Source organism: Mycteria americana, chromosome 6 (assembly GCF_035582795.1).
Source record: "Mycteria americana isolate JAX WOST 10 ecotype Jacksonville Zoo and Gardens chromosome 6, USCA_MyAme_1.0, whole genome shotgun sequence".
Lineage (NCBI taxonomy): Eukaryota > Metazoa > Chordata > Aves > Ciconiiformes > Ciconiidae > Mycteria > Mycteria americana.
Window position 1 is genome coordinate 29,957,315 of NC_134370.1, and position 27,515 is coordinate 29,984,829.

The 27,515-nt window shown below is 39.4% G+C and overlaps 1 protein-coding gene across 2 annotated transcripts in view; it reads left to right on the forward strand.

Annotated features, from left to right (window-relative positions):
- SH2D4B (SH2 domain containing 4B) overlaps positions 1-25,959 on the forward strand; it is a 74,462-nt gene extending 48,503 nt beyond the window's left edge. For both annotated transcript variants that reach the window (XM_075504123.1, XM_075504124.1), the window contains exons 7-8: positions 20,107-20,327; positions 24,094-25,959. In XM_075504123.1, coding sequence (XP_075360238.1) covers positions 20,107-20,327; positions 24,094-24,186 — 314 coding nt within the window. In that variant the 3' untranslated portion in view covers positions 24,187-25,959. The remainder of the gene's footprint in view (positions 1-20,106; positions 20,328-24,093) is intronic.
- Positions 25,960-27,515: the final 1,556 nt, after the last annotated feature.

The window sequence follows — 27,515 nt, forward strand, 5'->3', positions numbered from 1 at the left end:
CATGCTACGGTTTACAGGGTGGGAACGGAAGCTTTGGGAGCTAAGATGGTGGTAGCAACAAATGATTCTGCACGCTTGCTGTCTGTGTCCAGATCCTCTTATCATGTAAACTGGAATAGTTCTGTTGATGAAATTTAGCATAAATGAAAGACTCTTAATTCCAGACTTTGTATTAGAGATTAAATAAAAAATTCTGTTTGCTTCTGTTTGTAACTTTTTCAGAACCTCAGATGAAGTTGGTCCCTCCATTGAAACCATTTCTGCTTACTAAGTAGTGGCTTCAAACACCTAATTCAGATTATCCTGCTGTGAGTTTGAGCCTAGCTGCTAGCTCACCTTAATTCCAGTGCTAGTAGGAAATGAGGCTATTTAGTGGCTGGTTTTTAGTGGCTTAACTGAGAACTGGGTCAAACCCCAGAGGACGTCCACAACTGGATCATTGTAAGACCTGCTCGTGTTTATTATACTGCTGCTCATTAGGCGTGAAGTTTTTACTGTCCGAATGTTATTCTCATTTGACTTTCAACAGCGCTTCAGTGTCTTGTTCACTTTATTGAGTGACTAAAGGTAACTTTTTCCCCGAGGAACAGTACACTAAATCAATATGCAAGAATGTGGCAAGCAGCTAGAAAGCACTGTAATTAACAAAGTTAGCTTAAAGTTCCCAAATCTAGCCAAGTGTGTGAGAAGAAAAATTAGGTATCAATATTATCCCTAGATTTACTTTTCTTTGAGTTGTGTAAAGAAGTATAGTTTCTTAAGTACTTACAGAAAATACCACAATCAAACTGCTTTGTAGAAATCTATCTGGAACTGCTATTTTCATTTGAATATGCGAAAATACTCCAGATATAGCATGATTTAAATTTGTATCCCTTTTAGCAATAAAAGTTCTAATGATTACTTGATCAGAAAACATGTAGAAAGATTTCTTCTAAGCTCAGTGATGTCATCTGGAAGATCCTCACAGATGTAAATAGATTTCATATTTGACCAGTAATGTACCTAAAAAAGTATGCATTCTTAAACCTTACACAACTTGAATATATTTGAGGCAAAACCATTTTCCTTCACCTATGAAAAAAGCATGAAAAGCAAAGAACACAGTATATTTTTCTGCTTAGTTATCTGTTGTAACACCACCTGTAAAATTCGAATTCCAGGGCTCCATGTTAACTGTGACTTTTATTTTTCTCCTTCTATTGAGTGAGCTCTGCTGACACTGTGATTCACTATTACAGTTGTCATTTAGGTTTATAGAAAATGGATCTTGATGGCATCTTCAACACCTATGAGATTATAGTGTTCTATGTAAGCTGTAAGATATATATGCTTTTGAAGACCATGATGGGCACATGCATGTATTTGTATACATGTAAAGTTTTCCTACACTTTGGATCTATTAATTTCATTATAAAAAGGAGAAGGGTTGATAGGTTATTTTTGAGTGTGGGTTGTATTTTTGTTAATAACCAAGGGGTTTTTTATTATTTAAAAAAAAATTGAGAATGCATTCAACTGCTTTTCTTCTGTCTAATTCACAATCAAGAACGTTATCATTAAAGCATCCTGAAAAGTTTTTATACCTTATACTCACAAATTGTTGTGGTGATTGCAGAGCCAGTTGCGCTATATAATTGCCATAATCAGCTGATACCTAGTCAGTGTATTCATGCTAGTGTGTCAAATTGCCTGTAAACTGTGGGCCAAATTTATAACAATAGTCTAGGTTCTTCCTGAAACTAATAGTTTCATGCCAGGAGCATAGACCAACCCTCAGCTATGTCATAAAGTACAAGGAAACATACTATGGGAAGAGAGAAGCTGGAGCTTACTGCACCCTAGTGACGATGACATTCTGGTCTCTACCCACCTGAATGAGCCTTGGGCTGCCTTCCTAGGGCTGAAGTAGAATGGACCCCAGAATCAAAAAGTCAACTGTTGTTGCTTATGGAGCTGGAGGTCTAACGAGAGGTTTAATGAGTCTTGTTGGATGCAATGAAGAATGAAAATCTAACTTCCAAATACTCAGATAAAAAGCAAATTAAAATTAAAATAGCATAGGTACATCAATACAAATCAGTATCAATATAAAAAGGCCAGTGGAAAACATTAGCAACTCTAGCAAATTAGCAGCTTGACAGAGGCTGTAATGTGATATCTTGTTTACTACCATGTAACTCAATTAACTTCTAGACATTTCGGTGTCCATTCACTGGGCAAATGCTCTTACAGTGAGACCACTAAATTAATGAAGTTGTATTCATAATGCATTCCCAGTGTACTGAATGACAAATCAATACTAGCATAAAATAAAGCCACTTAAACTAGCAATATACCAGGAAGACTCCCAAAGAAGGCTCTGAACATTCCTAATGCTCAAAAACATGGTCAGCCTAGATATCACCTCTCCGTCATTAACCAGTAGAATTACAAACCCTTTCCCACACAGCTGTGCATTTTGTATTACACTATTCAAGATGTTTGTTCACAGAAATTTGACATTTGCATAAAACTTACTAAGTATGGATATATATGGAGAGATTTGGTTTTCAGTTTACATACAAGCAGATTTTGAATATCTAATAGTCCTTACTCATGCCAAAATCTTACTTCTCTGTTTCACAGTACTAATTTTGAAGCTTGTTTGTTTTAGGTACAACTACAAATTAATTGCCTTTATGGAAAGTAATTTAAGTATTTATTCAATATTATTTCTGCTGCAGAGATGCATCATATAGAAAACTGAAGTATAGAAGTATCAGTAACATCTGCTAGTCTAAAGCTAATCCAGTTGTCTTCCTTTTTATATCACTAGCATGATCATTGTTCTTCAGATGTTCTTAAAATGTGCTTTCATTCAGTATATCTCATTTCTTTTTTTAAGTTCTATTCTAAATAGGATTAGGGTATATTTCCTGTTTGCCTGAAGCTGTAATCTATATTTTTGGTTCCTTTATTGCACCCAAATAAAATACGTCAACCCTCTAATAAAGACAGTAAGTTCAGTTTCTAAGTCCAAATTTGAATTGTTGGGCTTTATCTTAATTCACCAAAATTGTGAAAAACTTAAGTATGTATTGAAGATATTCTTAAATTGACTCTTTTTTTTTTTTTTTTTTTTTTTTGGTAGGGATGAGCTTGAGAAAGTGACCCCGCTGATTTTTCCTGAGTTTTAATCATTAAAACTTGCAGGCTTTTTATAATTTAGCTCATGACTGAATGTGCTGTTTTTCCCTCCTGGGTTTTTTGTGTGGTTCTTGGAGATGCCCTGATAAAGGCAGGAGTACCCATAAAATGTGGTGATATAGATAGGGCTGCTTTGCTTTTGTTTGTCTTTTTATAGTCAATCTCTGCATCATGCAGCCTCCAGTGCAATTAACTCATGACTTAAGAATCTTCTTGTTCATTTTGCTACTTCTCATTGGCTTGATGAAATTTGCCAGTAGCTTCCTATTATCTAAGTAATTTGTTCCTTTTCTTCATTTAGTAAATCCAGTAGCTATGTTTCAAAGGTATTTACAGCTATGGCAATAGTGGCATAGGAAAACTGCACTAGGACTTAATGTTGGCATCTTACTTATTCCCTTTGATATGAAATCATAGCATATCACAATTCTCAGTAATTTATTACTATTATTATTAGAAAGCTTTTTGGCAGCTGGTTGTCTCGGTCCAGTCTGTGTGGACAAGGACCTGAGTTTTTAATTTCTCTGTATTCTCTGTTCTCAATTACATGATGGAGAAATGGCTATAATGGGTCACAAAACCACCCCAGAATAAATGACTGCACAACATACAAGGCAAAAGCAAATCAGGCCCTAACTGTTCTGCCAGAGTTTATATTTATTTATTATATTATTTATTCAGTATAATGTCATAATCATAGCCTAGACATTAAGAATTCCATGGGCGCTGAATTAAAGCCCCTGTTTTCCTCTAGAAGTGGTATATTCATGATAGAGCATGCAAATGGTGGGGTAACCACAGTGGGCTTTTTTAATGAACGTGCATGATTGCTCTCTGTTCTATACATCCTTAAGTGTGGCCACGGTTTTAGAAGAGGGGCTGGTTACACAAAGGATCCAGTCTGCATTTGCAAACATAAATGATTGTTTGCCTAAGCATCCATATATTCACAATTCGGAAGCATCAAAAATGATTTACATATCAATAATGTAAGACTGTAAGAGAAACCATATATAAGTGGTTTTAGCATATTGCGTTTTTCTTATGTCAAAATAATTTGAGGACAGAAAGAAGCATCTTACTCCTTAAGAAACATCATATTAAAATGTGTAGTGCAGATGCAGAACCTGGTGCTAAAATAAATATATTGTACATTTTTTAGCATTTAATTTTTTAAATAGTGCTTATGGTATTACATGTTTTGTATAGTATTCCGCACTCCAGTCAGTAATGCTTATTTCAGAGCTAGTAAAATATGTATGCTGTTTTAAAGGATTGCATAGTTTATCCTTCTAGGTAGAAGTTTTGTGCTTGACTTGTATTTCTTGTTGAGATTAAACACCTGTTGATTTGCAAGTACAAGCATTTCTTCCGGCACTGGTTTTCAAAGAAAATCTTGGTGGTTAAATGTACATATATACTTGGGTGAAGGGAGAAGTGGCAAGCTGATAAAAATCTGATGAGATTTTTTTTCAAAAGCGCTCTCTGAGACTGACAGTAGTTTTAACGCTTGCAATTTTTCATACTGATCTTCCACTTGCAGAAAGTGGGAAATGGTAACATTTACACGCACTAAGTGAGCAGGTGTGTAGAGTTTTAAGTTCCAAATGCAGCTTGCGTGGCAAATCAGAGAACTTGTGCTCAATTCTGCGTCTGATGACTTCAGTGTTTAAAGTGTACAGTGATGATTTTGAATTGCAAATAATTGCTACTTTTATATGACTGTTTCTTTAAATTCTTTTTTAAAAGAGCCTTTGATTCAAGAAAGAATTCCCCCCAACCTCACAAACTTTTCTCAGTTTCTGTGTGTTCAGAACTGTACCTCCCAAGTCTCCTTCAGCCACTATCCATCAGCCAGTAATGGGCTCTTTGAAACCATGCCTCTGCAGGAATGTCATCCTAGCCAAGACTATTTAGTAGTAGTGCTATTCCATGCACTATTCTTGTCTTTGGTCCGTCTGTGCCCCCTGGAGTGTCATCTGGCAATGTTGCCTCAGAATTCATTGTACAAAGCCAGGAAGGGGCTACAAAGAGACTACCTTTAACTAATTCTTCTAGTTTGCCTTTTTACAGAAATCTAAAGGGCTTTATTTTGTTTTGTGCAATTGGTTTGGTAAAAGCTCAATCTTCCATGTTTTTTCATGGCCATGCTGCCCTCAGAAGTATTTAGGAGGAACAAGGACTTAAGATGGCTGGAGTTATGAGAACATAAATAGATCCCAGGAGGGCTTTTGCTTTCTCATCCTCTCCTCTCACAGATCAGCTTTCTCATCTTTTTCCTTGATTTAGGTCTCGTCTGCATACCAGAAGATTTTCTCTCTCATTGTCAAATTCAGCAAAATTTGAGGATTTAAATGAGAAGTAACAAGGTGAGAAATGTAAACAAGTGAAGTGGTTAAGAAGTCCTTGCAAATGATGCCCACAAGCTAGAAGTTCCCTTTCTGTTTCCTGTGTTGCTTGCAAGACCAAGACTGAATGAATGCAAATATTTTGCCTGCCTGGAGAAAGGATAGTGAATACTGGCCACTAGCTTTATAAAAAATGCCACACTTTTCAATTTTCACACAAAACACAATATCAGTGACTATTGTACCAGAACAGATGTGCTTCTCTTTGCTGGACCAGGATCAGAGCTTAAATCAGCTTCTTTGCTCTACAATGTTTTTGTATGACACCACTGTACTATTTCTAGCCCTGTCAGGCTGCTCTAATGAGGTATTTCTGTGTGCTTTACTGATTAAGCAATTTTTAATGTTTCAGAAGGTGCAGTAAGGTCTTAATATCTACTTTGCATGTGTCACATCATGCGCTTATCACAGAAGTTTATAGATAGTCTGTTATAGTTGGCTATCTTTTTCACACATAATAGAAATAAAAATTCAATCCCATCTGTATTGTAAGGAGGTGAACACATCCTACAGGAATAATATTTGTAACAAAGTTCTTTATTTGGATTAGTGTACTGATATTTTCTCAAAGCGTGTTTGTTTCTTATGTGGAGTTTGCAGACATCCTCATGAATACGCTTATTTTCCATGCTATTTGCAGGGAATGTCAACTATCTATAACAGTGTCTAGGTTGCTTATCTAGGCCCGGAAGTATTTACTGGTTGGTTGGTTTGTTTGTTTTTAAACAAATCACTTTCTTATTTTCTAGTCATCCTATCAGCAAAGAAAAAACCATCATTATCAAGAATATTTGTACTGTTTATGTAAGGCATCCTATGTTACTAGAACATAGAGGCTTCCAATAGTCAGTGAGAGCAAAATGAAGTTAAATATTCTTGCCCCTAAATTTCTGTCAATTTACTGATCATACATGGTAAATTACACACAGAGAATGTAGTTTGAGAAACCACTGAAAATTGAATGGTTAACTGTTCCATTTTTTAAAGTGAGCTTCTTTTCAGAAGCTGTTCCGATGAGAAGAGAAAACTCACAAAAGTTAAATGGTAATAGCAGAAGTTTAATGCAGGGATTTCAGGTCAGAAGAACCCATGTCTAAAGAAAAAAATCAAGAAATATATATATGAGATAAAAGGTTAAAGGTCTTTTGTGCTACCTTTTCTCCTCTGATAGGTGACAATTAATAATGTACAAAGAGAAGAGAGAGTTTGAAATCTTTGTTTTCCTCCTGGCTAATGCATTCTATAGGCTGATCTAAAAGGAAGGAAAGAAAAAAGCCAAGACTATGCTTTGTGGAAACATTAACAGAAAAATTTATAGCTCTATTATACCAGTGGTGTATCCAGAAACGTAATGCAAACGCCTATCTTTTATGTGCTGCACTGCTTGTTAGTGAATATGGTGTAAATATTTTGACAGTGAGTATAAAGGGTTTTTACGGTATTTGATAGTTTGGATATAGAATGAACTTTAAGAGAGACAATTAAGGTATATTTTCTGCAGAGTGCATAGGGAATTAACTGTGAGCCACACTGGCAACAATGGATGTAGCACATCTGATTTTCTGTAAACCTTAAGAAAAATACCCATTATAACTGCATTACTCATTTAGATAGGATTTTCAAAGATTCCCAGGGGAGTAAGGCACCCATTTCCTTCAGAATTTCAGTAGGCTTTTAATTGCTTTAAAGAAGCTCAGCCTTAGGGAATTAAGAAAGCTTCTGAGGTCTGAGTTTTCTTTATTCTAAGAACTGCTTTATCCTGACAGAACAGAGAGATGAATCCATATTAATTAAAAAAAGAAAAGGGGGGGGAGGGGAACCCAACAAAACAAGCCTATATATTTTTACATATGATATTTTCCTTGGTATTTGTCCTGTGTATAGAGGCTCAAGATAGTCCTATGCACCACTTAAGTCTTCAAGGAGAGCTGGTTTAGGGCATGGTGCATTATCAATATGCCTCATCCTTGCCTGAAGGGATCTCTTGCCATCAGAAAAACATTATTCCTCTGGGCCTTGGTTTTCTATACATGTCTGTACGTAGCCCAGAGCATACTTTCTGTACTGAGCAAGGCCCACTGAGGAGGTAGCTGAGATTCACTGATGTGTTGTTTCCCAATTCTGCATATATCTTAAATGTACCAGGATGGTTATAAAGGAGAGGAATGGTGAACAATGGGTAATGGACTTCTGCTCACCTTTCAACAGCACAGATTTATCTCTATCTTAGGTATGTTACTGCATGCATCGCTCCTGAGCTTGCGCAGAAGAAAAGGTGGTGAATGTGGAACCAAGAAAGGTTTCTCCAGAGGCTCCCTAACCAATGTCACTTCACTTTGCCTACGTAGCTCAGAAAGGAGGCTGCCCCCGTACTGACCACTGAGTACTCAGATAACCTATCTGTGACACAGCCAGTGCGTTTATGCACATTTATCCACATTCAAATGTGCATTTAACCTGTTGTTTTCTAAATACATCCCAGCCCATCTTTGCCTTCCATTGCAGTTCTATGTAGATGGGAAGGTTTTAGTTTATTTACCCATATTTTAGGTTTTGCTTTTTGTGTTTTGTTGCACATCTTTTCTCTATTATCAGCACAGAGGCCTATAGCCCCTTAGTAACATTTATGGATACTGTGCTGTTTACTAGGACTTAAATCAGATTACCAACTTGCAGCACAGCATGAAATATCTGCGTTCTCACCAGCTGTAAGTAGGAAAAGCATTTCATAGGAACTCAGCACGCTCCTTGGCTCTTGGGCTTTTGCCATGACACTTGTGGCCAGGTTTTGAAAAAAAAAAACAGTCATTGTGCTGTTTGGTTTGGGTTGGGGTTTTTTGTTGTTTTGGGTTTTTTTTTTGTTTTTGTTTTTTTTTTTTAAACCTGGCCAGTTATTTTGATACCTAAATGGGAACAGAACTCTTTTGAAGACCTACTTCCATGTGAGTTTATCCTGCATTAACAGCAGATGGTGAATAGCTTCAACAGCTTTGTTTCTATTACCAGCCATCTTTGATTTACTCCCTTGCTTTGCTTTTCAGTCTTTATTGCTTCTATTCTGAAATAGCAGAGGCAGAGCTATTGTTATCTCTCAGCCATAGCTTTTCTCACACAATACTATTGATCTCTTCTTTCACTATTTGTTTTGTTGCACTATCCAAAAAAGTATTGTGACTAAAAGGAAGGAGAGGGAGAGGATGAAACCTTTTTAATAGAGTAGCACACTGTAAGATCCTATTGCTGCAAATATTTGTGCATTTATTTAATTGTGCATGCTACTCCTGCTGTAAATGCCAGAGAAATGACAAGGTATGACCTAGATATGTACATTATCTTTTGGCTATTTCAGTTGCAGATCAGTCCATAAACCACCTCAACTGACAACAGTGTTCTTTAAATTATATGTGACATTGATAGTCTCAAGGATAACATAAAGTATTCATTCTAGACATCATAGTTTTGTAGATTGATTGTGTCCTTCCCAATGAACAACCATAAGTATGCTCAGTCGCCTTAAGAGTCCACATATAGACTTGCACCTGTGGGAGAGAATTGAAAAAGTCAGCCTGAGGAAACTATTGCTTTGAGTGATGTAGAGACTGCTTTTCCTTGAGAGCATAAACTATAGCTGCTCTAGTTCTTGCACTGCAGGGAAGCAATCACTGCATCATCCCTGCTTTTATGCTTTTGATCTTTCTGAGTGGTTGAAGGAGCTGGATTTTTCACCCTCTCATAGTCCAGAGCTGGTTGCTAGTGTCATGCATTTGAACATTTGTTTCAAGCCTTTACTGTCCCACCTTATTATGGGATCTAAAAAAGGTCAGATTTATTCTAAACCTTAGTTCCCTAGCTTCAGTTTTCATCTTAGCTTGTGTTTGTTCCTCGTGTATATCTTCCTTTGCTGTGGGCTCTGAAATGTATGACCCCCCTCCATTAGGTTCATAGACTAGTGTTCTTACAAGCTGTTCTTGCACTTCCTGACAGTGGTTTATATTAATGCTGGCTTGCTAACACAGGCTGTCAGCTCTTCCTAAACCATACTGGCTGTAGTTGGATTAATGCCTTCTGAATTTCTGTTTATTTACTTTTCTCATTATTGAGGCTTGCAATGTGATGCCCATCTACAAGAAGGATCAGAAGGAAGATCTGGGGAACTACAGGCCTGTCAGCCTAACCTTCGTACTGGGGAAAATTATCGAGCAGTTCATCTTGAGTGCGCTCAACAGGCATGTGCAGGCCAACCAGGGGATCAGGCCCAGACAGCATGGGTTCATGAAAGGCAGGTCCTGCCTGACCAACCTGATCTCCTTCTACGACCAGGTGACCCATCTTGTGTAGATGTCTGTAGATGTCATCTACCTGGACTTTAAAGTAAAGCCTTTGACACTGTCTCCCACAGCATTCTCCTGGAGAAGCTGGCGGCTCATGGCTTAGGCGAGTGTACTCTCTGCTGGGTAAAAAACCTGGCTGGATGGCTAAGCCCAGAGAGTGGTGGTGAATGGAGTTAAAACCAGTTGGCGGCCAGTCACAAGTGGTGTTCCCCAGGGCTTAGTTTTGGGGCCAGTTCTGTTTAATATCTTTATCAATGATCTGGACGAGGGGATTGAGTGTTCCCTCAGTAAGTTTGCAGATGACACCAAACTGGGCGGGAGTGTCTATCTGCTTGAGGGTAGGAAGGCTCTGCAGAGGGACCTGGACAGGCTGGATCGATGGGCCGAGGTCAATTGTATGAGGTTTAACAAGGCCAAGTGTCAGGTCCTGCACTGGGGTCACAAAAACCCCATGCAACGCTACAGGCTTGGGGAAGAGTGTCTGGAAAGCTGCCCGGTGGAAAAGGACCTGGGGGTGCTGGTTGACAGCCACCTGAACATAAGCCAGCAGTGTGCCCAGGTGGCCAAGAAAGCGAACAGCATCCTGGCTTGTATCAGAAGTAGTGTGGCCAGCAGGACTAGGGAAGTGATCGTGCCCCTGTACTCGGCACTGGTGAGGCTGCACCTCAAATACTGTGTTCAGTTTTGGGCCCCTCACTACAAGAAAGACATAGAAGTGCTGGAGCGTGTCCAGAGAAGGGCAACGAAGCTGGTGAAGGGTCTAGAGCACAAGTCTGATGAGGAGGGGCTGAGGGAGCTGGGGTTGTTTAGCCTGGAGAAAAGGAGGCTGAGGGGAGACCTTATCACTCTCTACAAGTACCTGAAAGGAGGTTGTCGAGAGGTGTGGGTTGGTCTCTTCTCCCAAGTAACTAGTGATAGAACAAGAAGAAATGGCCTCAAGTTGCATAAGGAGATGTTTAGATTGCATATTAGGAAAAATTTCTTTACTGAAATGGTGGTCAAGTATTGGAACATGCTGCCCAGGGAAGTGGTTGAGTCACCATCCCCGGAGGAGTTCAAAAAACATGTACATGTCGCACTTCAGGACATGGTTTACTAGGCATGGAGGTGCTGGGTTGACAGCTGGACTAGGTGATCCTAGAGATCTTTTCCAACCTAAATGTTTCTATGTTTCTATGATTATTTATTTCAAAACTGATTGTCTTTATTCATATTTGGGTCCCAAGTAAGTTGGGTCTTTACTTCCAACTACATGATTTTTATTATTATAATAATGTAGGCAGAAAAACCTATGATGTATTTTCTCTCCTCAAACTGGAACTTTTCTGTTTCGATTAAAAATACCCAATACCCTAAAATCTGTTCTATACAAATTTATTTTCAGGCTTTTATAGTGGTTTGTTCTGAAATCTGTTTCAGCTTTTTTGCAAGGTGAGGTGTAATCCAACTTTTGACTCTCTAATTAAGTCTCAGAGAGAGGAAATTTGTTTGGAAATTTTTGGAAAATTTGCTTGTTTATTTGCCTTTGGGAAACATTTTATTCCAAATAGTATAGTTATAACTAGTATGTCTGTCTAGCTCAGTTTTTCAGTTCCAAAAAATGGAAGGGATTGGCTGGTGCTTAGCAAACTGATCCTTCTAACCCTTCTGCCATTTTATCACTATCTTTCAAATTACTGTTTAGATATACCTGTATAATTGGACAAATATAGTCCTTTACGTTATTTGGGAGTTATCTGCTAATTCCTCATAATTCCTTGTGTTTACTCATTTATTTATTGTTTACACTTGCTCTAGGTGTAATGTGTCTGTATGACCTTTAGCATGTGAATTATTCAAGTAGTGATTGCCAGGAATATTCGTATTCGCATGGGCTTTGATCTAATCCCATTGAAAACAAAAGAGATACTGGTATTGCCGCCTCTGTGCTTTGGATCCTGCTCCTAATTTTGATTGGCGACCTAAATCACACACTTCCCTGGTTAGATGTCTTAAGTTGTATAAACAGGATGAGTCTCTTTCCTCTTCATTGAGTACCTGTGAATATTCATAATTGTTCAACAAACCAATTTTGCATGAAATAGAAGGCCTTTCATAATGGTCATGAAAGCACTTTTGGCATGAATGCTCTCATTAGTATTTATTCACGCCGGTATTTGTGACACTTTTGCTCTGTGAGTAAAACCGCATGCACTAGAGTGTTTGAGATGAAGCTAATGAAAAAATATGAAAACAGAAAACATCAGCTAACCAAATAGCTTCTATTGCAGAAGGGTAAATGAACGCTTCTGGGCTGTGTTTGTACCTGCTGTCCCTCTAATCTTAGTCGACCTCTTGGCGTATATAAATGCACATATGCATATTAAAAATATATTGATCATTAAAGGCCAAATTATCTTTATATATTGACATTGCTATTACACGTGGTACATTGGACCACAGGTAGATTACAACAATGGACATGACGTAACTTTGTCTGTATAATAAAAAAATAATTTTAGACCTCTAGTATATAGTCTTGCCTTGTTGGCAAAGTTTATCAGCTTTTCTAGTTTGGATTCATGCTTGTTGTGGCATTCTCTTAGCAAATATTTATGTATTTCATCTCCTGAGTTTCACTCAAGGATGTATGTAGGATAATGCTGAGAGAAGAGTGGGAAGCTGAAGTGTCATTGCATAATATTTCAGAATAGCATTTTCTGCTGTTGAGGCTGCTGTAAACTTGGAAGGCAGCATTAAGATTGCTTAGCTGTGCCCACTAAATTCATAATGGACGACTCAGTTCCCACGTGAACTTAATATACTCTAAATGTTAGGATGTTGTTTTTCCTTTTTGGAAGATTGGTGGCAGTAAAAATAAAATAATTATAACAAAAATGTTAAGACTTGCCTATCATCTACAAATTGTCATTACAGACATTGTATTTAAAAATGAAGCTGTTAATTAGGAACACGTCAGTTGATGATGAATGTCCTATGATTTGAAATAACTGTCTTCCAAAATGTTATTCTCTTGCTAAGAATGTTAATATGTATAGCAGAATGTTAATATGTATAAGCATTGCAAAACTAGAATGTTTAAAGTGGACAGGTAGATGCGTGTAACGTCATAGATGCATGCAATAAATTTGCCTGGCGGGGGGCTAAAACTCAAGCCAGCTGATAGGGTTTCATGCTTTCAAGAGGAGTTAGTTACACCTTTGATACTCTCCCAGTCAAAACCCTACTGCTCTTTTACAGTTTGTTATAGACAACAGCAGTTTGTATACTCTGAAATTATTTGGCATGACAGGTAGAAGATGTGAGTTTCAGTGGGGTTGCTAACTGCTGTCCAAATATGCTATTGTGTATTTGGCCACATGACGAGTTAAAATGATACTGATGATAGATTGATTAATTGTGAAGTATTTATTTAAATGACTGATTTGCAAAGTTGTGCTTATGTGAAAGGATTACGGCTTTTGACAGTGTTGTTTTAAACCAAGTGAAGACGTTGCCTTTTTTTCTTTTTTTTTAAGAGATTAGCAAGAATTAGAGAGAGGGGAAAATTAGCTTTCAAAGCATCAGTGGTTTCTTTTCCAGATAATATTTCCAATTAATGTCCTAACTAGCACAAATAAGAGCATCGGTGATTCTAAACCTCTTACCAGAGCCTTGGGAAACCAAAGTTTCTTGACTTCAGTTCAAACAATTTTAAATGTTCATGTAGCGGTTTCACAGATGTTGTTTATTTCTCTACAGCCATCTCAGGAGTGAGCAGTGCCACTCTTTTTCTGGCTGTCTTGAGAACACTATAATGTTTTTTAAAGGGTGGAGGGAGACTTTCATTGCTGCAATCACCACCCACTGAAGAATTGTACCAGAGAAAAATAAAATAACTGGGAGGCAGAGAGAGGGAGGAGGTGGTGGGGAGAGATGGTTTCTCATGAGCTGTTAACAGAATCAGGAGAGAAAAAGGGAAGAAAGCAGCTGGCTGACAATTTATTACACCATCTTTAGCAGAAAAGAGAATTAAAACAAAAAAGAACTTGGCCGTGAGCAATGTAGCATTTCTCACCTACTCAATGATATAAAGTGCCCAGAACAAAAATAAGGTCTGGCAAAGAAGATGACATCATGTGGAAGCCTGCAGTGTTTTAGCTCTACTAGTGGGAGTTGAGAGCGGGTGAACAGATTGTTTAGCATTAAACTAATCGATGCTAAATGAATTTCATATTATATCCCTGATAGTGATGGTCATTCAAACCCTAGAAATGTCCTAAGAATAATGTTCACCATATAATACAACCCCTCTTTTTTTACAACCCCTCTATTTTTATAGGTGCTAAATTGTCTAGACCACCTCATTCCCTAGCAGGGCTGCACAACAGTTCTGACACTGCTCAGAGAAAGGGGTAGTTGTAACAGCACTCAGTTCCTATCCCAAAAGTTACCAGCATGGTTTCAATCTAGAATTACAGTAGAAATATTGATTATTGGTATCTTTTCCTGTATTGAATGCTGTGAGCTTGTTAGTGTGGTTCATCTACCTGTATTTCTAGCAGAGATTTGTCAAGGAAGTAGGCATCATAATCACTAATAAAACCTCTCATTGTATATTTAAATTAGGGCAATTTGAGAGAAGACTGGATAGTTGCCTTAACAAATAGTGAGATTTCAGAATCAATTTTTGTGTAGTTCTTGGCACGGGGCACCTGGTATTGGGATCTAGTGTTACAGCTTCACATAATATGCTGTATCATATGGATTCATATTAGTACTATCTTTTCATTTGAACAGAATTCAGGAATTTTTAACAATTCATGTTGGAATTCTTCCAATAAAACTGTTTTTAGTTTTGCAAAGTGCAGTAATTGACACTGTTGGCTGAGCAATTGCATGCTGTTTCTAAACAAATGCATATGTTTGCGTGTTTACTGCCTGTTTTGCATGTCTGGTGCAAAGATGATGCAATATCCTCCAGAAAAGAGAATTTTTTCATACGTCATTCAGCAGAGTATATATCTGTATGTTTCTTCTTAGTACTGAGGATATTTCAGTAGGGACCTCTGAGCCCCAATCAGATTGAGCCCTTGTCATGTTCATCATTGCACCAAGTAAAACTGTACAAGAAATTAATTGCCTCAAAGTAGACAAAAGTGAAAGGAGGAGATGCTTGTCTCTCTTTCCTAACATCACATAGTGCTTGCTTTTTGGACCCAGATCTCCTCAGTCCCTTCCTATGTCTCCCAGAGGCATAATTTTCCTTGTGGGCTTAATTAGAGCATCCCAAACTTTGGTCTTTCAGGTAGGCCCTTCTTTGTATGAATTGGTAATCCCTGGGCTATGGTTATTATTACACTAAAACAATGTGGCTTTTCAGTACTTGGACTCCATGGAACTCTCACTAGGACATGTGTAGGATTCTATGATGACAAGCAGTTCCATTAAATATTACATGAGAATTTTTGAAAAAGTTTAGCTTCACAGAGAGTAACTTTGGAACATGTACATATATTATTTATTGACATTTGTGCCATGTTCACATTCAGGATGGCCTAATTCAACATCTGTTCCTGATTAAAGCAAGCATCTGGTATTTCACAGATAATTATGAGACATGAGCTTACTGTCCTCTAGACCTACCAGAAAAATTGCAACCAGGCTCTCTAGGTGGATGGTAAGACCTGGTTCAGTGCTGGGTACAATTCTGATCACACCTTTCATGTGGGGTGTGATCAGAATAGGGTTTATCTGTTATACCCTGTTTGCAAGCAGAAGTACAAGCAACTTCAGTGTTGTGTCCTAGGATCAGAAAGAAAAAAGGGAGATGAACATTTTTCCAACACAGAAGAATAAAATGGGAAAGTTCTTGAAAGCTCTACTCCTGTTAAACTTTATTCCTTGCTTACTCTGAAAATCTGAATTTGTGATCCTTTTGATCATGGGTTGGTCTACATGACACCAGGCCTGCTAGCGACAGATGGGGTACACCTGTCTCAAAAGGGGAAACAGATCTTTGCACAGGAGTTAGCAGGGCTCATTGAAAGAGCTTTAAACTAGATTTGAAGGTGGAATGGGATAAAACGAGGCTTGCTAGAGATAAGCCTGAGGGTGGCATGCCAATGTTTGAGGGACGGTGCGCTGGCGAGGTCCTTTGCTCTGCTGTCTCAGTGGAGGTAGGGGATGGAGATCCATGCAGCAGCAAAGATGAAAGGGTTATGGGTGTGTTAGAAACTATGGAAGCACCTGAGAATGGTCACATAGGAAGGAGGGCTTCTCCCCCCAAAAAGGTGGCAGGATCAATAGCCCAACTGAAGTGCATCTACACCAACGCACACAGCATGGGCAACAAACAGGAGGAGCTGGCAGCCATTGTGCCGCAGGAAAACTACGATATAGTTGCCATCATGGAAACACGGTGGGATGACTCACACAACTGGAGTGCTGCAATGGATGGCTATAAACTCTTCAGAAGGGATAGGCAAGGAAGGAGAGGCTGTGGGGTAGTCCTGTGGAGTGTTTTGATTGTCTAGAGCTCAATGATGGTGACAATAAGGTTGAGTGTTTACGGGTAAGAATCAGGGGGAAGGCCAAAAAGGCAGATGTCATGGTGGGAGTCTGTTACAGACCACCCAACCAGGATGAAGAGACAGATGAACTATTCTATAAGTAGCTGGGAGAAGCCTCACAATTGCTAGCCCTTGTTCTTGTGGGGGACTTCAACTTACCAGATGTCTGCTGGAAATACAATACAGTGGAGAGGAAACAGTCTAGGAGGTTCCTGGAGCGTGTGGCAGATAACTTCCTGACACAGCTGGTGAGTGAGCCAACAAGGGAAGGTGCCCCGCTGGACCTCTTGGTCATGAACAGAGAAGGAGTTGTGAGCCATGTGATGGTTGGAGGCTGTCTTGGGCATGGCGATCACAAAATGATAGAGTTTTTGATTCTTGGAGAAGTAAGGAGGGGGGTCAGCAGAACTGCTACCTTGGAATTCCGGAGACTGGTTGACAGAGTCCCTTGGGAGGCAGTCCTGAAGGGCAAAGCAGTCTAGGAAGACTGGACATTCTTCAAGAAGGGAATCTTAAAGGGGCAGGAGCAGGCTGTTCCCATGTGCCGAAAGACAAGCTGGCAGGGAAGAAGACTGGCCTGGCTGAACAGAGACCTTTGGCCGGAACTCAGGGGAAAAAAAGGAGAGTTTATGACCTTTGGAAGAAGGGGCGGGCAACTCGGGAGGACTACAAAGGTGTTGTGAGGTTATGCAGGGAGAAAATTAGAAGGGCCAAAGCCCAACTAGAACTTAATCTGTCTACTGCCATAAAAGACAATAAAAAATGTTTCTGTAAATACATTAGCAACAAAAGGAGGGCCAAGGAGAATCTCTGTCCTTTATTTGACATGGGGTGAGGAGATAGTGACCAAGGATGAGGAGAAGGCTGAGGTATTTAATGCCTTCTTTGCCTCGGTCTTTAATAGTAAGACTCTGTAAGACAGTCTTGTTCTCTGGGTACCCAGCCTCCTGAGCTGGAAGACAGAGACAGGGAGCAGAATGAAGCCTCCATAATCCAAGGGGAAATAGCGACCTGCTACACCACTTAGACGCACACAAGTCTATGGGGCCGGATGAGATCCACCCAAAGAGCACCAAGGGAGCTGGTGGAAGTGCTCACCAAGCTGCTTTCAATCTTTTATCAGCAGACCTGGCTAACTGGGGAGGTCCCAATTGACTGGAGGTTAGCATATGTGATGCCCATCCACAAGAAGGGCCAGAAGGAGGATCCAGGGAACTACAGGCCTATCAGCCTGACCTTGGTGCCGGGGAAGGTTATGGAGCAGACCATCTTGAGTGTCATCACGTGGCACATACAAGACGACCAGGTGATTAGGCCCAGTCAGCATGGGTTTATGAAAGGCAGGTTCTGCTTGACCAACCTGATCTCCTTCTGTGACAAAGTGACGCGCTTAGTGGATGAGGGAAAGGCTGTGGATGTTGTCTACCTAGACTTTAGTAAAGCCTTTGACACTGTCTTCCACAGCATTCTCCTGGAGAAACTGGCAGCTCATGGCTTGGACTCTTCACTGGGTAAAAAACTGGCTGGATGGCCAAGCCCAGGGAGTTGTGGTGAATGGAGTTAAAACCAGTTGGCGGCCGGTCACAAGTGGTGTTCCCCAGGGCTCAGTATTGGGGCCAGTTCTGTTTAATATCTTTATCAATGATCTGGATGAGGGGATCAAGTGCACCCTCAGTAAGTTTGTAGACAACACCAAGTTGTGCGGGAGTGTTGATCTGCTTGAAGATAGGAAGTCTCTTACAGAGGAATCTGGACAGGCTGGATCGATGGGCCGAGGTCAATTGTATGAGATTCAACAAGGGTAAATGCTAGGTCCTGCACTTGGGTCACAGCAACCCTATGCAATGCTACTGGCTTGGGGAAGAGTGGCTGGAAAGCTGCCCGGTGGAAAAGGACCTGGGGGTGTTGGTTGATAGCTGGCTGAATATGAGCCGGCAGGGTGCCCAAGTGGCCAAGAAGGCTAAGAGCATCCTGGCTTGTATCAAGAATAGTGTGGCCAGAAGGAGTAGCGAAGTGATTTTGCCCTTGTACTTGGCACTGGTGAGGCTGCACCTCGAATACTGTGTTCAGTTTTGGGCCCCTCACTACAAGAAAGACATTGAGGTGCTGGAGTGTGTCCAGAGAAGGGCAACAAAGCTGGTGAAGGGTCTGGAGAACAAATCTTATGAGGAGCAGCTGAGGGAACTGGGGTTGTTTAGCCTGGAGAAAAGGAGGCTGAAGGGAGACCTTGTTGCTCTCTACAACTACTTGAAAGGAGGTTGTAGCAAGGTGGGTGTTGGTCTCTTCTCCCAAGTAACAAGCCATAGGATGAGAGGAAATATCCTCAAGTTGTGCCAGAGGAGGTTTAGACTGGATATTAGGAAAAAATTTCTTCACTGAATGGGTTGTCAAGCATCAGAACAGGTTGCCCAGGGAAGGGGTTGAGTCACCATCCCTGGAGGTATTGAAAAGATGCGTAGATGTGGTGCTTAGGTACATGGTTTAGTGGTGGACTTCGCAGTGTAGGTTAGCAGTTGGACTTGATCTTAAAGGTCTTTTCCAACCTAAATGATTCTATGATTCTATGATTCTTTTGCCCTGACAAATAAGTTTGTCATAAGCAAAGGAATGAATTAACCTATAAAACAACTGCTTGGTGACCAGGATACGGGGAGAGAGTTTGTTCCCTGATTGAGTTTGGCCAGAGTTTGTCCAGAGAGGTAAATTGGCTCATAGAGAAAATGACCACAGGATGACAGTTATGTACTGCAAGAAGCCCCAACTAATTTTGTCTTTTCTTGTCCTGAAGCAAGGTGCATAACTCATTATTGTTCATTATGAATTGGAAAGACTAGTTCACTTCTAGTCAACAAATACAGTATTCGATCTTCTCTTTGTGTTGGTACTTTGTTTAGTTCATGGCTACAGGTTTTAACTAGAGGAGACTATTACTCTGATATTGAGCCTGAAATGTCCCAGAAGGAAAGGACTATGATCTTTGTTTCTTGTTTTCCTCTGTGACAATGTTCCCTAGAAATGCAAGCCTGTGGATAAGTGATCTAACATACCCATCTCTGTTAGCAGCTCTGTTGCAGGATTTGATTTCTTTGTGCTCCAATTTATCTATATGCATCTATGGATGTGTGTATGTATGGATGTACAAAAGCAGACAAATGCTTTTTCTCCCGGCACGTGCTTTATGTTCCTTCTTTAGGGCCTATAAAATAGTTGTCAGGCAACACAGTCAGAAGTACTGCAATACAATAGCAAATATCAGCAATGTATTGCAAATTCAAATTGCAATGCCAAACCATGCTAGTCTGCTAAATGATCACTTGTACAGAATTTGCTGGTCTGATAAGCCAGTTGCGTTTATGCACTTCCTTTGAAAAAGCAGTAAGGATGGGAAAAAGCAATTCTTAATCGTTAATTAAAAAGCATACCCCATCAGAGTCCATCAAAACTCTTATAGCTATCCTTCAGAAGCAAACAGCATAAACGTTGTCTCCATAGCTCTAACTCCTCCTATAAAAATTTCAGTCCTGAGAAGTTACGCCATTTTAATTTCACTTCTGCTCTGTATTTGTTGCATTTGATTTACTCTGACAGACCTGTTATCTGCATAAGCATAGGTTTTTTTCTTACCAGGTATTATCAGCCGCCAAGAGGCAGAAGAGTTGTTGATGAATAAATCTGAAGGAACATTCCTGGTGCGAGTCAGTGAGAAAATCTGGGGCTATGCGTTGTCTTACCGCCAGCAAAGTGGGTTCAAACACTTCCTGGTTGATGCTTCGGGGGATTTCTACAGCTTCTTGGGTGTAGATCCAAACCGACATGCAACACTGACAGATCTTATTGATTTTCACAAGGTAACACTTGCTAGGTAAAAATCAATAGCTGAGTGGAATGGATTAATAATTTAAAGAGGAACCATGTAATTTGAAACCACATGGGAAAGTAGAAGTAACCATAGTGGGGAAAAGAATATATGTATATATTCTCCAGTAAGCCTAGTTGTAACATTTATAGTTTGTGTCTTTTGTTGCAGTGGATCAGAAGGCTTTTCCCCTTCTTTCAAATGCTTCAACATGTATTTGTGTCCCCTTCTAAGCAGATTCTTATGCAATGCATGCTCTCCTGGGCTAAAAATGGACTAATAAGGGCTGAGAGAGCTTATCGAGCTTCTGAGCCTCTTTGCTGTGCAAAATTGGATTGGAAATGCCATAGAAAGGGCTTTCAATGAAATTTCAGCTTTTTTCGACCTTTGATGTGAGGGCTGTAACATGCAAAAGCAAAGGAGTGGGGCCCTGCAGTGAACAAGGGAGCATAGAAGGGTTCTCTTTTAGGGATGTGCTAAGCGTCATTCCTTATTATCCAAAACAATCTTACAAGAGTAATTTACTACTCGTCTTTGACTTTAGATGGGTTTGAATTACTTTGCCTCTAACTTGTGTTTCTTGTTGCCAGGCTGTGACTAAACAGTACCACTGTTTCTGTTTTAATCATCTTGCATCTCTCCCCATCTTCATCAGTTTTAATTCTGCTTTTTTCTTAGCATCCCTTAAATTTTCTCTTCATCTTCTCTTTTCTAGTTCCCTTTCCTTTTTTATCCTTTTCTCACTCTTGTCTCAAACTAATTCTATTAATTTTTTGCTCCTCCTTTTCTTCAGAGCTTTTACTTTTTTCAGTATTCAGTCTCACATACACTAAACAGAGATTATTTTTCTTCTAATTTCCCTTCTCTTTTAAATCTTTCTCTTATTTCAGCTAGTTTACAACATCTCTTCAGTCAAACTTGCACACTGTTTCTTCCAGCTGTAATCCTTACATTTCAATTGTTATTAGCTGTACAGTAGAAGTCAATTATTTTGGATTTTATTGGCTTAACAAAAAGAAGTTGAGTTTCTCAGAATTTGCATTACATGAAGGAACAGAGATTATAATGTGATATCCTTCATAAAAATATAGATGTTCACTTCCTAAATAGGATTTTTAAGTGCCCAAACAAAAAAAAAATCAAGAGCAGAAAATCCCAAACTCACTCAGGTTCACTGAAAATGATTAATTTGTTCTGAAAGTTAGATTTTGGTCGGCCTCTTCTCCCTCACCTTCTTTCTCCTATCTTAGCTGCTCATATGTGTGCACACAGAGGTGGCTTTATTTTAAGATCAAATAAAAAGTTAAGACAAATGAGGTTTGCCTTAGTGTCCCCTCACAGATCGCTATGACATGATATTTCCACATGGGAGGACAGTAGGTGTCACATTTGACCAAAAAATACCTCCTCCCCTAATTTGATTAAATTCTCTTTCAGTGGTGACCTTGGAAGCCAAAACCCCCTACACCCTTCTTCCTCTATCCTAGTTTTAATTGCTGAGCATGACATTATATGGTATGGAATATCCTTTTGGCCAGTTTGGGTCAACCATCTGGGCTGTGTCCCCTCCCAGCTTCTCGCTTATCCCCAGCCTACTCCCTGCAAGCAGGGGCTGAGTGGGAAAAAGAGAAAGCCTTGATACTGTGCAAGCACTGATCAGCAATAGCCAAAACATTAGTGTGTTATCAACACTGTTTTAGCCACAAATTCAAAACACACCACCATACAAACTTCTGTGAAGAAAGTTAACTCCATCCCAGCCAGACCCAGTACAACTGGAAAGAGTCTAACCAGGGCCTTGTCAGGGAAAGAAAAGCACACATACACCACCTCAAATGCAGATTATCAGGCATTGGATGTAGGAGCTCTGGGTAAAATCATATCCCCTGTGCTCCTGGAAAGGGGTGATGGTGACAACCAATTCCATCCATCTCTACTCCAGCTATGTTCTTATATTTTCATCACAGATCATCCTAGGCAATCACTGTACTAGAAACACATCTATTTACAGACAGCAGTAGGGCACTTGTCAGAAGCAGAATGGCTTTTAGTTCCTGACATTAAAAAAAAAAAAAAAAAAGTTTTCTTAGGTGTCCCCTGATAATAGTTAATAGCTCACCCTGTAGTAAGCCTATCAGAGAAAGTGGTTCACCTTTAATGTCACCACACAATTCTCTTTTAACTGTCTAGCTTAATAGCTATATTAAAACTGGTCTCTTTGGCAATCACTTCAGGAGGCATCTTATCCTGTCTCTCACATGGTTTTCTTTGAAGCTTTTCTGCCCTTTGTGGTGAAGTACATTGTCAATTGTCCCAAAGCCTTCTGGTAACCAACTACGCAATCTTTATGTAAATGGTTGCACTGAGGGCACACTGTCTCTTGAGCCTATTGCTATATTTTTTGGAAAAGTTGCTGCTTCCTCAGGACTATTTTTGGCAAGACTATACTTCCTCACCCCAAAAGTTGCATGGACTTCTCTTTGAGGGTCCTTTTCACTTTCAATCAAAATGAGCAGGGCTGGCATAACTGGCATAACTACTTTTTTAGTTGATTATACTTGTTCATCTAAACCTGCTTCATTTGGATTTTAAAAAATTAAGAAAAGGTTACTAAAGCAACTCAGGTCACAGATACAAGGGGGTGGCAACCATTAGCTGGAAGAACAAACTTCTTACAGAAGAAGGTGTGAGTGTGCATTGTTTCTTATTACTATTTGCATTTAAATACTGCGTGGAAAGCAGCAATAACATATCCAAGATCATTGTTAAATCTTTGTATTTACTTCCTCATAACCTTCTCAAAAGCCTTTAATTTGAGTTGTAACTTTCCGAACTTATCCTCAGTGTGATGTAGTGATTGGGAAGGAACCACAACTGGGAGCCTGCATATGTTCTGAGGAAATCAGGCACCAAATTTCCATTGAATTTCAATAGAAACTAGATAAGTTTTGAAAATGTTAGGCCCATATATAGATCCATAACTTGGATCTAAACTTTCAGATGAAGGATTGCTATTTTAGTCAATAGATTCTGGATTCTGGATCATTTTGGTGCATCTATAAATCTTAAGCTTCTACAAAAATAAAAATGAACTATCATTACTCTAGGAATAAGTGCAAAGACCAAGTTCTCTACTTTTCCTGTAAGTTTTTTTGTATTCATCTTGGTAATTAATTACTGGAAGGACAGACTGGGTATTTAATTAATGAGAATAGGTACTATTTTTAAATACTGTCTTTATCCTAGCAAGGTTAGTATCTTTCAACTCTCTGTAATCACTCAGAAAGCAGTTACTGTTGTGTGTGAGCACTCAACATTGAGCTCTTGCTCAATCTGCCTGGAGAAGCTTCTTTTATCCCCATGACTATGGAAGTAGCATAGTGGGACTTACATATGTCTGTTAAATTAACCCTTGAGAACATCCTGTATAGGCATCTGTAGCTGTTTTTCTTAAGTAGCATAGCAGCTTACAGGTAGTACAAATCACAGCCTTTTTTGTACACCAACCGTTTGATTTCACTATTTGATACTAGCACAAGTTACTACTGGCGTAAGTATGAGACGAACAAGCATGAAGAAATTGAATAGTTGATAGGATCCTTTTGCTGGTCTGTACTTATTTTATCAAGCATTTATTCATAATTGGTTACCAATTACAGTGGAGTGGTGGTCTTTATGGCTATAAGTTACTTTTCTTAGAAGACAGGGAAAGGCTTAGACATCTATGAATGATATTTTAATTGGTTTTGTCTTTCTAGGAAGAAATCATCACATCCTCAGGTGGGGAGCTACTACTGGAGCCATGTGGACAGCAGAAGAATCCACCAGACTACAGCCCTTTATTTGAATAAGTGATCCAGGACTAACAGGAATGCATTCTGGATAGCTGTAGTAATAGATAGCTACAAAAGTAAACACTGAAAAGTAGTCAACAAACTTCCAAAGCCACTGGTCTTGTGGCCAAAAAGTATCCTCATTAGAAGGCCCAGAATATTTCTGTTTTGCATCTGAATTATCACCATTATTCATATTGCTACCATTTTAAAGGTGAGAAATTACTGGCAAATTACAAATGAGGACTATTCCCAGAAATTTTTCAAGGGGCTGTGGCGAATTGCACTGAAAGCTAAGTTCCTATCTTAATTTCCTTAATGTCTGAGATTGACAATGCAAAATGCAGCAAGAAGTATGGGTGGGAACTATTCATAGAGTATTGCACGAAGTACCAACATTGGTGAACAGATTCTTTTTTCCAAAGCAAGGTTTGTCAGTTTCTGATGACAATCTCATTACTCAGTGCTGCACTTTTGATAACAAGGGAGGCAGTCTTAAAATGTCCTTTTGCGGTTTGTGATTGCTTAAATGGTTAGGTTTAGCTGGAAACTTGCCATTGTGCTTTTGAATTCAGGCCTACAAAGTTCACCACAGCAGAGACAGAATAAGGTCATTCACATTTTATTTACAATTTCATGCAGTCCAACAGCCTTGGAAAAAATTTTACTCTTGTACAGGAAGTGGTCAGTTTATTCTAAACTAGTTATTCTAATGAAAGCAGTTTGATTTGCAGCAACAACAACTCCTGTCACTGGCCTTGTCCTGTTTTCTGCTTTCTGATGTGCAAGATACATGCTGGAGATTCCTAGCTTTACTTTGCTACAGGACAAGATATTTTCCTTAGCTGAGCTATGAATGAAGGTGAGGGTAGTATATTTATCCATAGAAAAGGTACAACTAATTACATTATCATCAGGCTATTTCACATTTAAAAAAAATGCACACGATGTGTTCTTGATCCATTTGTTATACATCCTAAACCCCATGAAAACAGACCGGTAACCTAGATCTATGGGAGCAGTTGCTTAGTGTTTGGATTATAAAAAAAAATCTCATCACAGTAGTTAATTTGTCCTCCTGAAATTTGTGTCTTAGCAGCCCTTGCACTCTGGGCTGTCACACAGTGTAGATGTAGTCCTGCATTGTTTCACTGGTAAGCTGGATACTACTGAGGCAACCAACTCAGGAAATGGAGTGAAAGAGTTGCAGAACTGTTACTATTACCTTCCTGTGCTCCTTGCTCTATTCTGATGAATGACCAGATAGAAACTGCTGGGCATAGAAGTGTTCTTTTTTAGCTCCAAACATTCATTTTGCAGGGCAATATTTCAAATAACAGGGTTGTGACAGTTTTGTATGCAACTGATTTGTTTCAAGAGTGAAGTGGGACATGAGGGAAGCTGTTGTGTACCTGTTGGGTTAGTCTCCTAGTCATGCCTTTAATAGGCAGTTTCTCAGTACTTTTTTCATATGTGATGTGTATTTTGAGATGTAAAGTGCACTAATCCATATGCCTTACTGCACCTCCGTGGTTATTTTTTTCCTGGGAATCTCTGAACACATAGGAAAGGCACATTGAGTATATTTCTATATGCTACTGCTTTGGGCAGTCTCTGATTTCTTAGGTGGTTGTCTTCCAAATCCCAGTGTAGACTTCCCTCCCGAACCCCATGTAAATCCATCTCTCTTCAAATAGTCATTTCCCCTGACTCACTGTTGCCTTCTGTACTTTGTCTGACCTAGATGATAAGCCCATCTAGGAAAAGAAACTTGTCTTGTCCAAGCTTATAAAGCACACTATACATTTAAGGTGCTACAATGATAATAAATACCTGTGCTAATAATAGCCACAATTAATTCTACAGTTAGCCCATATTAAAGTTCGGATTTTTGCACACAAACTTCATTGTCCTTCAGGAAAATTTTCTTTTGTTAATATTGCTTTTTGTGTGGTTTAATCCATCAATGTTTGTGACCTATGAAAAGAAAATTCTAATGAACTTTCCATGGAGACTTAGCTGGACATTTTCTGCATTAATCACTTGGGACACTGGCCCAGGAGGTTTTCCATAGTTACTATTAGCACCTCATAACAAACCAAATCAGGACACAGCAAATAAGCAATGCTTATTAGCTGGCAGCTGTTCTTAGTGCACAGTGCTCAGATAAGATGACAGCTGGGCTTTTCACAGCAAGTAGGCTTACAGAGGTAGGACATTCTTTAGCTATGTGTCTGATACTTGGAGAAACAAAGTGACTTGGCAGCCAGATAAAAGGTCAAGATACCCAAGTGGTCTTGGAATTTTGTTAAAGTGTGGTCCTCTGCAGGTCACCAGGGGCTGGATTCTTGAAATGGAACACAGCTCTGCAATTCTGAACATAGTAACACTTATGTAGGCCTCTAGTAGGATCTCTAGCCTCCATTAAATGAGGGGTCTGGTATGTGTGATCCAGGATCAGAATACACCTGGTACGGGTATATACAGACATGGAATCCAGCTAACAGAATGTGGAGCTCAGCACAGAGTAATTCACTGTGCTTCAAATACAGACTCTGTAAAATAATCACAGAGTACGTTGCTTTTTTCCAATAGAACATTCACTAAGTGCAATCTACTTCCTCCAAAGAGCCCAGGTATCTACCAGCTGTTTCTTCTGAGAAACTAGCTCTGCACTTGGTCCCTCTATATAGGCATCTCAAGAACCACCTCAGCCTCAGGTTGTTTACAGCTGCACATGTTCCATCACAGAACAACTGGACCCCTACTTTAGAGAACGGAAAGGGACATTTTAAAGTTAAAAAATGTAGGTATCCCTAGACTTACCTCTGTGGCCAGAGAGCAGCAGCTGGCTGCGTAGAACCGAGGGTCTAAAGGTGGTACTGAGTAATTAAGGTGGTATTTAGACACCTAGACATCTTTGCGGACTTGGTGTTTTGCCTTTATGAACTGTGAAAAAAAAAAAAAGGCATAAAATGCTGCCTTCTCTCTGGAAAAGGTGCTAGGCTTGCTAGAAAAGAAGACACGGGATTTAATTTCCAAAGTTTTCAGAAGATTACTCAACCCATTGTACACACTTTTGGGAATGTTTCTAGACAGACTATTGAAGAACTTGTTCCATAAGGAATTCACATTCAGAGACTGATAATCATACAGCTATTTATTTCTAGTGACACACTTCCCCGCAACTGCTTGCATTTTGTTTAGCCGGTAAGCAGGCTTGGAAATATTAGCTTTTTAGCTTATGTGTCCTGTTGTGATGTAATTAACATCACAACAGCATCATCATTTTCACTTCGGAGCACATTTCCTACTTTTAATTTTCTAAATTTTTCTGTCCGTGTTCT